Here is a 12,291-nt window from a genome sequence, read left to right as displayed (position 1 = left end):
GTGAGATTTGAATCTTGTTTGTAAAAGATTAACTTGTTAGATCCAATTCTTTTTTTTTTTCCTAATTTTTTTTTGCTATGTAAAGGTATTCTTATATCAGAGACAATTCTATTTGAAGTACTATCGAGTACTAAACATGAATATTTTTCTCAGTAAAAATTTGAGTTTTGCTTCGTTATGTTTTGAAGTACTACTTCTTTTTAATTTTTTTTTAATAACTTTTCTGTACACAGTGGATGTGGCTTTTCTTTTGGGCCACTTGAATAGTTATATATCTCGGTTTCCACTAAAACGTACGTCGCCGCTTTGGCAAAAAACCATTTTTTGGGCCTTCGAAAAAAACACGTGGCCATAATATGATCGAATTAAATGCAACGTGGGCTAAACTAAAATATAAAAAATTTAAAATGAGAACAAGTGCAACGGTGCGTTTCGGTGAGATCCATCATCACTGGGCCGTTCCTCGCATCGTCTTCCTCCTCGATCGTGCTAGGGTTTGCAGATTTACAGTTTATCGTCGTCTCTTCCCGCAGGGCATTCACGCCGGAGGCCATATTCTAGATGCGTAAAAAGTGCGATTTGTAGAGAAAAGACACGATAGATTATCTGAATTCTTTGTTTTTTGGATTTCGTTTGCTCGTGAGATCCAGTAACATCAATCATATCATGCGGAACGGTGAGTTCTGCATTCTCCGTTCAGGCATCAAGCATAGACTCTTGAGCTTGGTGTAGTGTGTTTGGAATGTGTTTATCTGGTAAATGAAAGGAAATACCATGTTAGCTGAATTTGTTTATTTTTATTTATGATGGTTGGGCGCTTTTGGCCGGTGGCATTATAATCATAGACACTTAATTACTTCTTCTCAAGGGTTAATTGGCTGGATATGCTGCTTTCTTGAGTCCCCTGTATGGCGAAATCTGAATGGTGTCAATGTAAATTTTTTAAGCAAGTTTTTCTGTCAAAATCTGTGATTAATTGGCTTAAGAAGCATTACTAGGGAAGGGTTACGCTTTCCAGATGCTTTCAATGGTTTAAACAGGTAGTTTTATTCTCTTCTCTATTCAGGAATATTCTAAGCTAGAATCAGAAGCTACTATGCGTGGTCTAATGAGGACTGTTATTGGTTAGGAGTCTTAGGCTCTTGCCTTTGTTATGTCATATAAGGAAAAAAGGAATATAGGGTAGAATTGCTTTGGATATTAATTTATATTTCATATTTCAGATAATATCAACGGGAAGGATGCTATTTCTTCTGATTCTGTCAACGAAGTTGTTCCTGGGTCAATATCGGAGGGGAAACAGGAAGTGACTGGTGAGAATTTGGGACATCTTATCTTCAACTTCCATGTTCAATCAATGTGCTGTTGTTCTTCTGTAATGTATACTTCCATTAAGGAATTGAGATTTACGGTTGTGAATAAACTTGTTATTATGCTCTGTCTTGCCAGAAATAAAGGCCCAAGTTGATGCCATGTGGCAAAACATGAATAAAGGAGTATCTAGCAAGATTCTCAGAAGTATTGTTAGCAAACATAATTCCACTGCCAAGAAAACTGCAAAGAAGACATCCACTGTAAGTTCTTCTTTTTAGCAATAAATCAAACACCCCCCCCGGGGGGGGAGGGGAGGCTCTGTTTTGTAGGTTGCTAGGTGTTTCTGAAAGAACATGGTTTCCTTTGGAATTAGCTTGAGCTTGATTTCTGCTTATTTATTTATTCTTTTGCCTGAGTTTGATTTCTCTTCACTTGATGTTTTTGGTCACAGAATTGGATGTCTTATTTGGGCATGGCACCAAAGGTAACTGAATCCCTTGGGCAAGATGCATCCCAGAAGGGAACTGTCACTATGGAGAGCAATACAAGTGATGAAGCCAAGAAACTTGCTGCTGCTGCTCTGGCAGCAGTTAAAGATGACGCTGCTGCTGCTGCTGCAGCAGCATCAAGCAGAGGGAAAATTTCAGTAAGCATTCCTTAAGGTCCTGTGATTGTTTTTTTTTTTTTGGGTGGTCTACAAATAATATTTATTGGTCGGCTAAAGTGGAGATGTAGGCTTGGCAATATTGTTCATCCAAAAAAGAAACAGAGAAGATGTGTATGTGATAATGCTAGATTTTTTCCTCTATTTTCAAGTCAGTGCAGCACCCTGAATTATATCAGGTAGTCTTTGACATAGATGTCATTTAGTTTGTGTATTGGTGTTCCAATATCTTTCTTGGTAGTTGGAATAAGGAACTTTTTTATTGTTTACTCTGGCGTTAGTTTGGGTATAGGTTGGTATGTTTTCATGTGCTTTGAACTTTAAGGTAGTCAACGTCACTGGCTTCCGTGTGTGACATCTATAAGCAAGTCATTTGTGTATCAATTCATGTTTATTTGTTTGCTTGGATAGATCACGGAAGTTCGGGACTTTGCTGGTAAAGAAATTGAAGTTAAAAAGCTTGTCGATGCTGATTCAAAAGAGGCAATAGAAAGAACCAAAGCTCCTGCAGCTTCTGCTGTGGATGTTATGCTTGAACAAATTAAGAAAAAACAGAAGCTCAGTGTACTTGATAAGACCAAAATGGACTGGGGAGAATTCAAGGAAGAAAATAAGGGAATGGAAGAGGAGCTTGATGCTTACAAGAAGAGTTCAAACCAGTATCTGGATAGGGTTTCCTTCTTGCAGCGAGCAGATTACCGTGAGTTTGAACGAGAAAGAGATGCACGCTTGGCTTTGCAATCAAGAAGGCGGCCAGACATGCGAGAAGATCCAGATGATTGAAGGATGTCTCGAGTTGCTAGTCTTAAGGATTATGGATGGATTTGGTTGGAAGTTGATTTCCAAGGGGCGAGCTATGGTCCCATCACTGGTCCTGGTTCTGGTTTCCTATGATGAAATAGTAACACAGATGCTCCAAAGTGACTTTATCTGAAGCAAGGAGAGATATGGACATAAAATGGTAATGACACCCACATGTTAGAAGTGGGATCTATTATTTTTTGCTTATCTTTCTCCTTACTGCTGATGAAATCACTATAGAAAATTCATTCTGGGTGAAGTAGACCTTTGATCGCTTTGATGGAGATTATATGCATTTGATCAGGTCTGAGATTGCAAAATGTTCTTAAATTACGCGTTACATGATTTGGATCCTTGGAAGGAAAGCCAGGAATATTTATCTGTCCCAACTCAATTTGTTTTGACAATTTCGTATATATATTTATTGGTTGCTCTATGTGACAAGGTATTTATATACTTCAGTGGCGGCAAACGCCCTCACACATGTTGACGAGGTCTTTAATGCGTCCTTTGGGCCAAAACAAAAAGTACGTCTTTTTCTTTCCCGGAGTTCATATCTGTTGATAGAAGTGCATCGGGCTGATGATAGGCAAATGCCTCTTTTCAAGTTTTAAGTTTTAAATGAGTATATGATATAAAATCTTAATGTTATAGTCTTCTCATAATGAATTTATTGAACCCAAATATAAGCAATTTAATATTTTAACTTAAACCTTTTTTTAATTAATATTATAAATTTATACTACGTATTATTTAATATTTTGCAGTCTTCATACATATATTTCTTCTAAACTTAATCTTTTTTTTATATATTTTATTTTCACTCGATAATGTATTTCCTTTTAAAATATTTTGAATTATTATTCATTAAATTATTATATTTTTTAAACGACATGGTATTTCCCCACCCTATATTCTGATAAAGTACTACATAAAATTGAGCATGCATGAATTTATATTCTCATGTTGTACCAGAAAAATAGAGCTTGTCGATGATAACCTGAAAAACAATACTTGGTACACTTCTCATAAAATTTAAATGCATTTCTAGAACTTGAATAGAGAAAAATATTGATAGGAAGTCAATGTGATTGTACTTAATCTAAATTTTCTAATATTTTTAAAAATATATTATTTCACACAATTAAAAAAGGTCCTGACTGCCATTGGAAAGAGAAGTAATAACCAAAAAGGAACTCTTAACTTCAAAGTGACAGTACATACTACATATTTACCAGGGTCTTGGTTCAAGATATAAATCCCGAGTCTCCTCCCTTCCCTTAGAAAGTTTTAGGTGGAAGTTAAAAGCACTTGTTTCTCCAGTAGTTTGAGTTCAATTCCCAACCTTCATGGAAGAAACAACTTGGTTAATAATTAAGATGGGCTTTACTGTTCACATTCAATATGATGTTAGTCTTTGTTAAGGCTTGAAGATATTCCTATCCTAATGTCTCACGAGGGGAAAACACTAAAAGGAAAAAACTTTCAGCGGAAGAAAATTAAAGTCTCAATGAAACTTTCATTTCTCTTTCCCTCCAATATCTCCGTTCAAAAGCTTACCAACTTAATCGTATGGGGCAAAGAAATACTTTGGTTTTGGCAGTCAATCTCTGCGATTCCGGATCCTGGTTGCCCTTGGATATGCCACCCTCAAGTGAAGCTTGTGCACATGGGCAGTCAAAAAAAGTATTGCATTGAGAGAATAAAATGAACACAGTTACTCTTGTTATTATGAATATCAGTAAATTATTAGAAATATAAGCAAGTGAAGAGCCAATCAGGATTTAAACACCTGAATCTGCTTGGAACACAAGGTAAAAAATGTTGGGCAAAATGGAAACCAAGTAACGAGGTGATCAAATGTGAATGGGCTTGTCAAAAGTGGCCATTGCAGCTTCTTTTACAGCCTCGCTCATTGTCGGATGTGCATGGCAAACACGTGCTATGTCCTCACTTGATGCACCATACTGCAAGGCTACGGCCGCTTCATGAATGAGCTCTCCTGCATTGGGTGCCATAATATGCACCCCCAAAATCTTGTCTGTCTCCTTTTCAGCCAATATCTTTACCAGTCCTTCGGCATCATCGATTGCCTTAGCCCTACTATTAGCCAAGAAAGGGAACTTCCCCACACAATACGCAATTCCAAGTGCCTTCACCTGCTCTTCAGTCTTCCCAACGTATGCGACCTCAGGATGTGTATACACAACCCCAGGGACCTTGTCATAATCGACATGGCCAACCTTACCAGCAATGTACTCTACACAAGCTACCCCATCCTCTTCTGCTTTGTGTGCTAACATTGGACCTGGAATCACATCTCCAATTGCATAAACTCCAGGCACATTTGTCATAAATTTTTCATCAACTAAAATCCGTCCCACCTTGTCAGTTTCAACTCCAATCTTGTCCAACCCAAGTCCAGCTGTGAATGGAGTCCTACCAGCAGATACAAGAACAACATCTGTTTCGATAGTGCTCGTGTCACCTCCATCTGCTGGTTCAATTGTCAGCTTCACACCGTCCCCAGAAGCATCCACTCCTACCACCTTAGTTTTCAGCTTGAATTTCATTCCTTGCTTTTCAAGAGAACGCTGGAACTGCTTTCGAACTTCCCCATCCATGGTTGGAACAATATCTGGGGCGAACTCAACAACAGTTACCTCAGAGCCAAGTCGGCCCCATACTGATCCCATTTCCAGCCCAATATAGCCTGCCCCAATGACCACAAGTCTCTTGGGGATTTCCGACAAAGAAAGGGCACCAGTTGATGATACAATTTTCTTTTCATCAATAGGGACACCAGGCAGAGATTTCACATCAGAACCAGTTGCAATTATAATATTCTTGCCTTTTACAACAGTATTCCCACCATCAATGGTGTCCACAGAGACTTCGGATGGGGAGGTAAATTTGCCATATCCTTTCACATAGCTTACCTTATTTTTCTTGAATAAACCTTCAATACCGCGAGTAAGATTAGACACAGCTTTATTTTTCTGCGCCATCATGGCTGGCAAATCTACCTCAACAGATTGAAATTTCACCCCATGGCTGGCAAATGCATGTGTTGCCTCGTGGTACATATGGGAAGAATGCAGCAGTGCCTGAACCAAACCATCAAAAAGACTGCCAATAAATAAGTATTTTGTCTAAAAATAAGACTTCATCCATTATTGTTTTTTTCAGATGTGCACCCTCAATTTTCAGTTCATGATACGAGGATAAAAAAGGTTACTTGACTCAATTTTACATTTGGAAATAAAACAACTTGATGAAACATCAACGCAAGTCTACAAATGCAAAACGATTTGGTATGACAAATCATGTAAAGTACAAGTATAAAATAGCTGCAACTCAGATTCTGAAGTAATGAGGAAGGGTCTTAAGGGCTCATGTCCATTTGATAATCTCTCTAAGATGCAAATTATGCTCCAGTGCCCATATCCGAACTTTGGTATTGATATATGTGATCAACTCATTCTTTCAATAAGGGGCATGGTATATAAAGCCCAGATATATAGCCGAGGAGAAAAATGAATCATCCAAAATTCTGAGACAAAACTGGCCAAGTCGGACAAGTCATACAAGGTTTATCAAATCACAGACAAGAGACATCGAAATCCATATTCATACTTCTTCAAACCTTCTCGATATCACCGCATTACTAACTTTATCCTTTCTTGAGCTAATGAGACTGCCCTTGATGCAAACAACCGGCGTCCATAGGTTAGAAATAGTATGATTCACAACTGAGATTACTAATGCTCGCCTAAGCTATTTGTACCCTAAAAAGAAAAATCTCTTTTCCAGAAAATTCTTTGTCAAGCAGGACAACAATTTAATACCAAGAAGTAAACCGGAGAGCTGGATTGGTCAAACAAGGAAAAAAAAAACCCGTAAAAAGGCAGAATTCAACTAGAAGAAACTGGACAGGATACTCCATAAGGTTCAACCGTAACAACTGACAAGGAAATTCAGACACATAAGTATTCTTCCATTAAATGCAAAAGCATAGATTACCTTGGACGGGATGCAGCCAACGTTAAGGCAGGTGCCACCAAGGGCGCCACGCTTCTCGATACAAGTGGTCTTGAGACCAAGCTGAGCCGCTTTAATGGCGGCGACATACCCACCAGGGCCACCACCAATGACGACGACGTCGTTTTCGTCAGATCCCGAAGCGAATCCCCTGGAGAAAGAAGCTAGAGACAGGGAGTACCTGAGAGTCTCCGGGGATAAATTTCTCGACAGAAGGTAAGCCTTCCGTCTAGCGAAGCTTGCCATAGCCATGATTGATCGTCGCTTTCTTCTTCTTTGGTCTCCGACCACTCAGTGTAAGATAAAGAAAACCCTCGCTTGTCTTTCTTGAAGACGAACAGTGACCAGAGAAATGTTCTTTGGTTCGTGTGCATTCGTCATCTTCCTCGTCGATTATCAGTTATGAATTAATATTATTAACTAATTAACTAATTAATTAATAATGGAGTACCACTAACAATCATCGTCATGATTTTGGATGAAAATTTCCCACCAGTAATGTTATTCGTTTTACGTTAAAAAAATAATTAATCAATGTAATATGAGAGATTAAAAAAATTAGTTAAATTAGTTATTTGTAATAAATTTTAAAATATCTTTATTAATCATGTGTGTTGGAATTATAAATTAATAATAAGTAATTAACATATACAATTACTGTATATATTACTTGAGAAAAATAATTTATTACTATTTAAATTTAATTAGCTATTATCTTAAGTAATTCATCTTATGAAATAAACTTTAAAATTACATGTTCTGTAATTTTCATTTGACTTCTAATAAGATCTCTACATTGAAGTTTTTTTGAACACTTAGTTTCACTTTCACGTGATAAAAACTAACTACAAAGATACTATTAATATAAAGACTTAATGAAAAAAATATATAGAAACTTGATTAAATGTGAGGTGAAATTATCGAAAATTTCAGATTAATTTTCCCAAACAATTGTAAAGAAGGTAATTACTTCTTTTAATTGAACTTAAATCTTAATTTGTCATATTATAAGGATTAACCCTCTTCACTAAACTACTATTTGTTATATATTATTGCCAACTAGAAGATTTCATTGAACCTAAAACTGTCTTCAAATATAATGCTAGACTATCAAAAATAAACTAAGAACTAAAATATTTTTTGGTTTTTATTAAGTAGATGTATCATTCTATAAAAATTTGAAAGTAAATCTTGAGTGAAAGATCCAACAAAGGTTTTCCAAGAGCAGCCATAAGCAATTTTTGCAAAAAAGAGGTTTCCTTACCCAATCAAAAGGACAAAATCCTCTTAATGAAACTTTAGCAATTCAATCGGCAATTAAATCTGCTTCTTTAAAATCTATTTTCAAGAAAATTTTTTCTTTTATTATTTCATAATTGAATAGAAATGAAATTCTGTGCAAAATCATTTGAAATTGCTGAAATCAGAGAGAAAATAAATAAATACGTTATAAGAATTGATTAATAATATAATTTTTCTAGAATATAAACTTGATTGATAAAAAAGTATTTTGAAATTTTTAATGAAATATTTTTAATTGTATTAAAAATTAGACTAAATTATATGTTTTAAAAAATACAGGGGAGGTTTTTATAATTTTACTAAAATTGAAGAAAAGTGCATGCATCTTACCCTTATGATTTTTACAGGCTAAATCAGCCCAGTCATCCAATGTCTTCATTTTATGAGCTGTCATTTTAAATGTTTGGTCCCCCTGTAAACCGAATGATAATAACAACAACAACAATAATAAGCTATCTTCTGCAGCTGCGTTCTGATTTTAGGATAACATAATTGTAGAAAAAATTTCCACAAGAATGTGAAATTAATAAAAAATATGAAACAATCTAGGAGTTCTAGAAATAACTGTCTAGCAGGCCATACAATCTGGGTGGCAATAAATATTCCACAACCCAATATAGTTCAATACTTCTACAATAGGCAATACAATCTAGGGGTTATAGAGATAATTTACAACGGGGAGCCAAATGGTAACTTCAATTTCCCAGAATGAGTTTCACTGCAGATATCAAAGACAACCACTAGAGTGAGTCAGACCATGTAAGTCATCCCAACTTGAATGATGTTAGTGTGAGGAACTCTCATGTTCGCTGTGCCTCCTCTGCAGTTATTTCTCAGAAATGAATAGAAATAATTGATCACTAGCTTCTTGACGAAAATGGAGTTCTTCTTTGCCCTCACATCCCCATGTCCAAGCAAATAGGTGAATCCTGAATCCGTCGCTTCCCTTAGAGCAGCAAGCTCATATTCAAGACTAGGGTCTTCATCTGATGACATGGCGCTAGCCGGCAGCAAGATTGAAGCTTGCTTAGAGGTAGAAGCTCCTGTTTCTTCTGGTTTTTGACCCTGCATTAATGGAATCCTTAGGTCCTCAGACACATTCCCACTGGGAAGGTCAGAGTCCTTTGATATCGCCGAGACACTATCCACGTCCTCATTTTTATTGACCTCCCACGAACTATCATGAGCCTCCTTTCTCAAGAATCTCTCCAGGCTTTCAATGAGAAGCTGCTCAAATGCATGGTGATCTTCCTTCCTTACATCTTTGTAGCCGTACCGGGCAACACAGCGAAACATGTGGTAATCTTTTGGACCGACTCTTCGAAACAGGAATCTTTCCTCCAGAGGAACCACTGGGACTGGGACATATTTAATGCAAACAAAAATTAAAGTGGAGTGGACAGCAGGGAGGTTCAAGAGGAACTGAGCAAAAACAGAGGGAATGCCATTGACAAGTTCATTGTATAACAATCCAATTCCTGGTACTCTTACAGTTCCAAGATTGGAGCCAAGATCAACCATGAGGTCCATGGAGATCTTCTCCCTGACTTCACTTTGGTATTTCAGAACACTTCCATAGTTCCACGTGTACATTATAGAGAGGAAAAAGCAAGCAAAAACAAGTGGAAGCCAGCCGCCCTCTGTGATTTTGGATAGGACGGAGGACATGTAAACGAGCTCTACTGATCCAAATACGAGTAGGAAACCAAAAACTAGGAACAAGTTGGTCTGCCAGATCAAAAGCATTACAAGACTCACCAAGGTGGTGCTAACCATCATGACACCTACTTCAGCAATGCCTGCAACAATGATATGAATTTCACAAAAAGATAGATTAAATATGGTGTCGAGTATTATAGTACTAGCCATGTTAGCTGTATGTTGACCTACCTAATTTGTCCCTTTAAGCTATGCGATAACATAATTTTCATGTAAGCCAGCAATTGAATGCTTTTATATGAATGCAGAAAATGCATTTGAGCATAGAAATGGAATTTGATAAATTATTTTTATCTAAAAATCAAGAGAAAAAGTGATTTCAAGTCAATCCATAGTGCGGGCATATGGTTTATTATTACTGGCATCAGAAAATACTAAATAAACCATTCAGGAACTATGTTCAAGTGGTGTTTTAACACAAAGGGAATAAACAGTGTGATTCTATCATAGTGATGTATTTTATCCTACTGTGTTCAAAAGCACCCACGCCATTTAATTTTGGACTGTAGTGAAAAAGTTTTATTCACATAACAATACCAATGCAGTTATTTAATTTTTTAACACTTCGAATTGTAATAATGACCAACTAGGATAAGAAATAGTCAGTAAATTATTCTACAAAGTACTTCCAGAATCCATTCAAGGGTCGCTTTTGAACCAGAAAAGAGAAAACAACACTTCGAGAAGATTGAGAGGTGGGATACTTTACCATATGCATTTGCAATACTAGTGGTGCTTGGAAGATGGAAACAACTACTATGCACATGATCAACAGAAAATATTGATTACAGGGATGTATATTTGACCCATAAACCTCTTTGAGGTATGAATAATCTTGAGCCTTGGAAAGCAGCCTAAAGCCATGGATTGCTTTACACATGAAAATGTAGCAGATATCATAGCTTGGCTGGCAATCATAGCAGCAAGTGTGGCTATCACAAACACTGGCCAGAACAGACTCTCTGTATTACACAAGGAAGAAACAGCAGGTGCCAAAATGATTACAGTAGAATATGCACCTCTTCATTATAATTTGAAGGACAATACTTTTATGTACTAGCACACTTGCAGTTATATCAACCAACATCACCTGGAACAGATTCATAGAATATTCTTGAATGAGCATAAGGGTGCTTCATCAGATAAGCAGCTTGGCCCATATAAGCAAGGAGGAGACAGGGAAATACCACAAAAGAAAAGGCAATCTGTATGAGCAATGAAATGAAACTTAAACTACTCATACAAGGATTAACATACTTATCTTATGGGTTAAATCTTCAAGAAAGAAATTGATGAATCACAACCTGAATTGATCGCACAGAAAAGTGACCCAGATCGGCAAAATTGCCTCGGCACCTGCAAAAGAAAACAAAGATAGATACAAGCTACTGGTTCCTTTTAGCCCCCAGGTGAAAGGCTTATTTCAACGTATCACAATTTTCTCATTATCATGGAAAAATCATATTAAATTTAATTTAAGTTTAGAATAACTTCTAGGTCATTCACATTTTGTGGTGTATCCTAGCAAATCTGTGGTATGTGCATCATACCAAACACATATCAAGAATCGTATCATCAGGCATCAGCAAACTCAATACCAAGTATATCATCTTTGAAACAAAGAAAAAAGCTTCATTGCTTTGTCATAGAGAGGCAATGTGATGTGGTACAAATTAAGTCAAACTAACAATTATTATTTTTGAGACATTTTCCTTTTAGCAAAAACTTTTCACATGTTGACCACCGTCTTAAGGTGTGATGGTTATCAAATCATCATCCTTTTCACTGTGCATAAGCGCAAGAGTGAGAGGAAAGAGTAGGATAGTTTCAGCAAGTCTTTCTTGTATCTTCTATGCTATTGCATATTCTACTAGCATCTAAAATTAACCACCTAAATTATTATATCATCTCATCTCCTGGCTCACAATTCTCAACCTTTAAGGGAAAAAACAAAGTCTAAAATAAGGGCACTAAGTGATTATACGATGGAGATGAGAGAAGCAACGGTCATAATCGGGGGCTATAAGAAAGGTCAAACCCACACTGCAAAGCCAATCAACCAAGATCAAGAGAAATACGTACCTGTAATGCACAAAACACAACCTCCAAGAGATGACCATGCAGTTTTGGTGTTCTTCATAAAGAAATAATAGATATAAGCTGGGTTGAAGGCTCTCAGAACACTGATGTCATGCTTGAATATGTTGTATATTCCAATCAAAGCCAGCGAAGAGAACCATAAAGCAAGCGCAGGAGCAAACATGAAACCCACTTTACAGTTCCAAACTGCTGTATGCTGAACAAAGCCACAAGGACTACGATTGAAACAATAACCACCTCCTCTGCAAGTAATAAGAAGGGAATAAAGAACTAAGCTTTGTTGTTGAGATACCAGCACTGTCTGTTGCTCATAGTTACACACCACAAGACAGCATTCTTAAGGAAACAAA

General features: G+C 36.8%; 2 protein-coding genes and 1 pseudogene across 2 annotated transcripts; 1 reads left to right on the top strand and 2 right to left on the bottom strand.

Moving 5' to 3' along the window:
* The first annotated feature begins 457 nt into the window (after positions 1 to 457).
* On the top strand, positions 458 to 2,843 carry LOC114757031 (craniofacial development protein 1-like). Its single transcript, XM_028946027.1, has 5 exons — positions 458 to 676; positions 1,224 to 1,313; positions 1,450 to 1,574; positions 1,766 to 1,960; positions 2,390 to 2,843. The coding sequence occupies exons 1-5, from the start codon at positions 667 to 669 to the stop codon at positions 2,759 to 2,761; spliced, it is 792 nt and encodes a 263-aa protein (XP_028801860.1). The 5' UTR covers positions 458 to 666; the 3' UTR covers positions 2,762 to 2,843.
* A 1,630-nt stretch (positions 2,844 to 4,473) lies between these two features.
* LOC114757029 (dihydrolipoyl dehydrogenase, mitochondrial-like) lies at positions 4,474 to 7,168 on the bottom strand. Its single transcript, XM_028946024.1, has 2 exons — positions 6,803 to 7,168; positions 4,474 to 5,886 (listed from the first exon to the last, which is right to left on the bottom strand). The coding sequence occupies exons 1-2, from the start codon at positions 7,070 to 7,072 to the stop codon at positions 4,636 to 4,638; spliced, it is 1,521 nt and encodes a 506-aa protein (XP_028801857.1). The 5' UTR covers positions 7,073 to 7,168; the 3' UTR covers positions 4,474 to 4,635.
* Positions 7,169 to 8,598: 1,430 nt separating this feature from the next.
* Positions 8,599 to 12,183, bottom strand: LOC114757026 (putative potassium transporter 12; annotated as a pseudogene).
* Positions 12,184 to 12,291: the final 108 nt, after the last annotated feature.

The sequence above is a fragment of the Neltuma alba genome, unplaced genomic scaffold, assembly GCF_004799145.2.
Source record: "Neltuma alba isolate B1F8T4 unplaced genomic scaffold, ASM479914v2 tig00010558_pilon, whole genome shotgun sequence".
NCBI classification, from domain to species: Eukaryota; Viridiplantae; Streptophyta; class Magnoliopsida; order Fabales; family Fabaceae; genus Neltuma; species Neltuma alba.
Note: the sequence above shows the minus strand (reverse complement) of the source record. Positions and strands in the feature narration are given on the sequence as shown.

Coding starts and splice junctions, on each gene's coding strand:
- LOC114757031 (XM_028946027.1), top strand. Junction 1,314..1,449: donor GGGGAAACAGGAAGTGACTG/GTGAGAATTTGG, acceptor CTGTCTTGCCAG/AAATAAAGGCCCAAGTTGAT. Junction 1,961..2,389: donor CAAGCAGAGGGAAAATTTCA/GTAAGCATTCCT, acceptor TTGCTTGGATAG/ATCACGGAAGTTCGGGACTT.
- LOC114757029 (XM_028946024.1), bottom strand. CDS start 7,072: ATGGCTATGGCAAGCTTCGCTAGACGGAAGGCTTACCTTCTGTCGAGA. Junction 5,887..6,802: donor TTGGCTGCATCCCGTCCAAG/GTAATCTATGCT, acceptor GGTTTGGTTCAG/GCACTGCTGCATTCTTCCCA.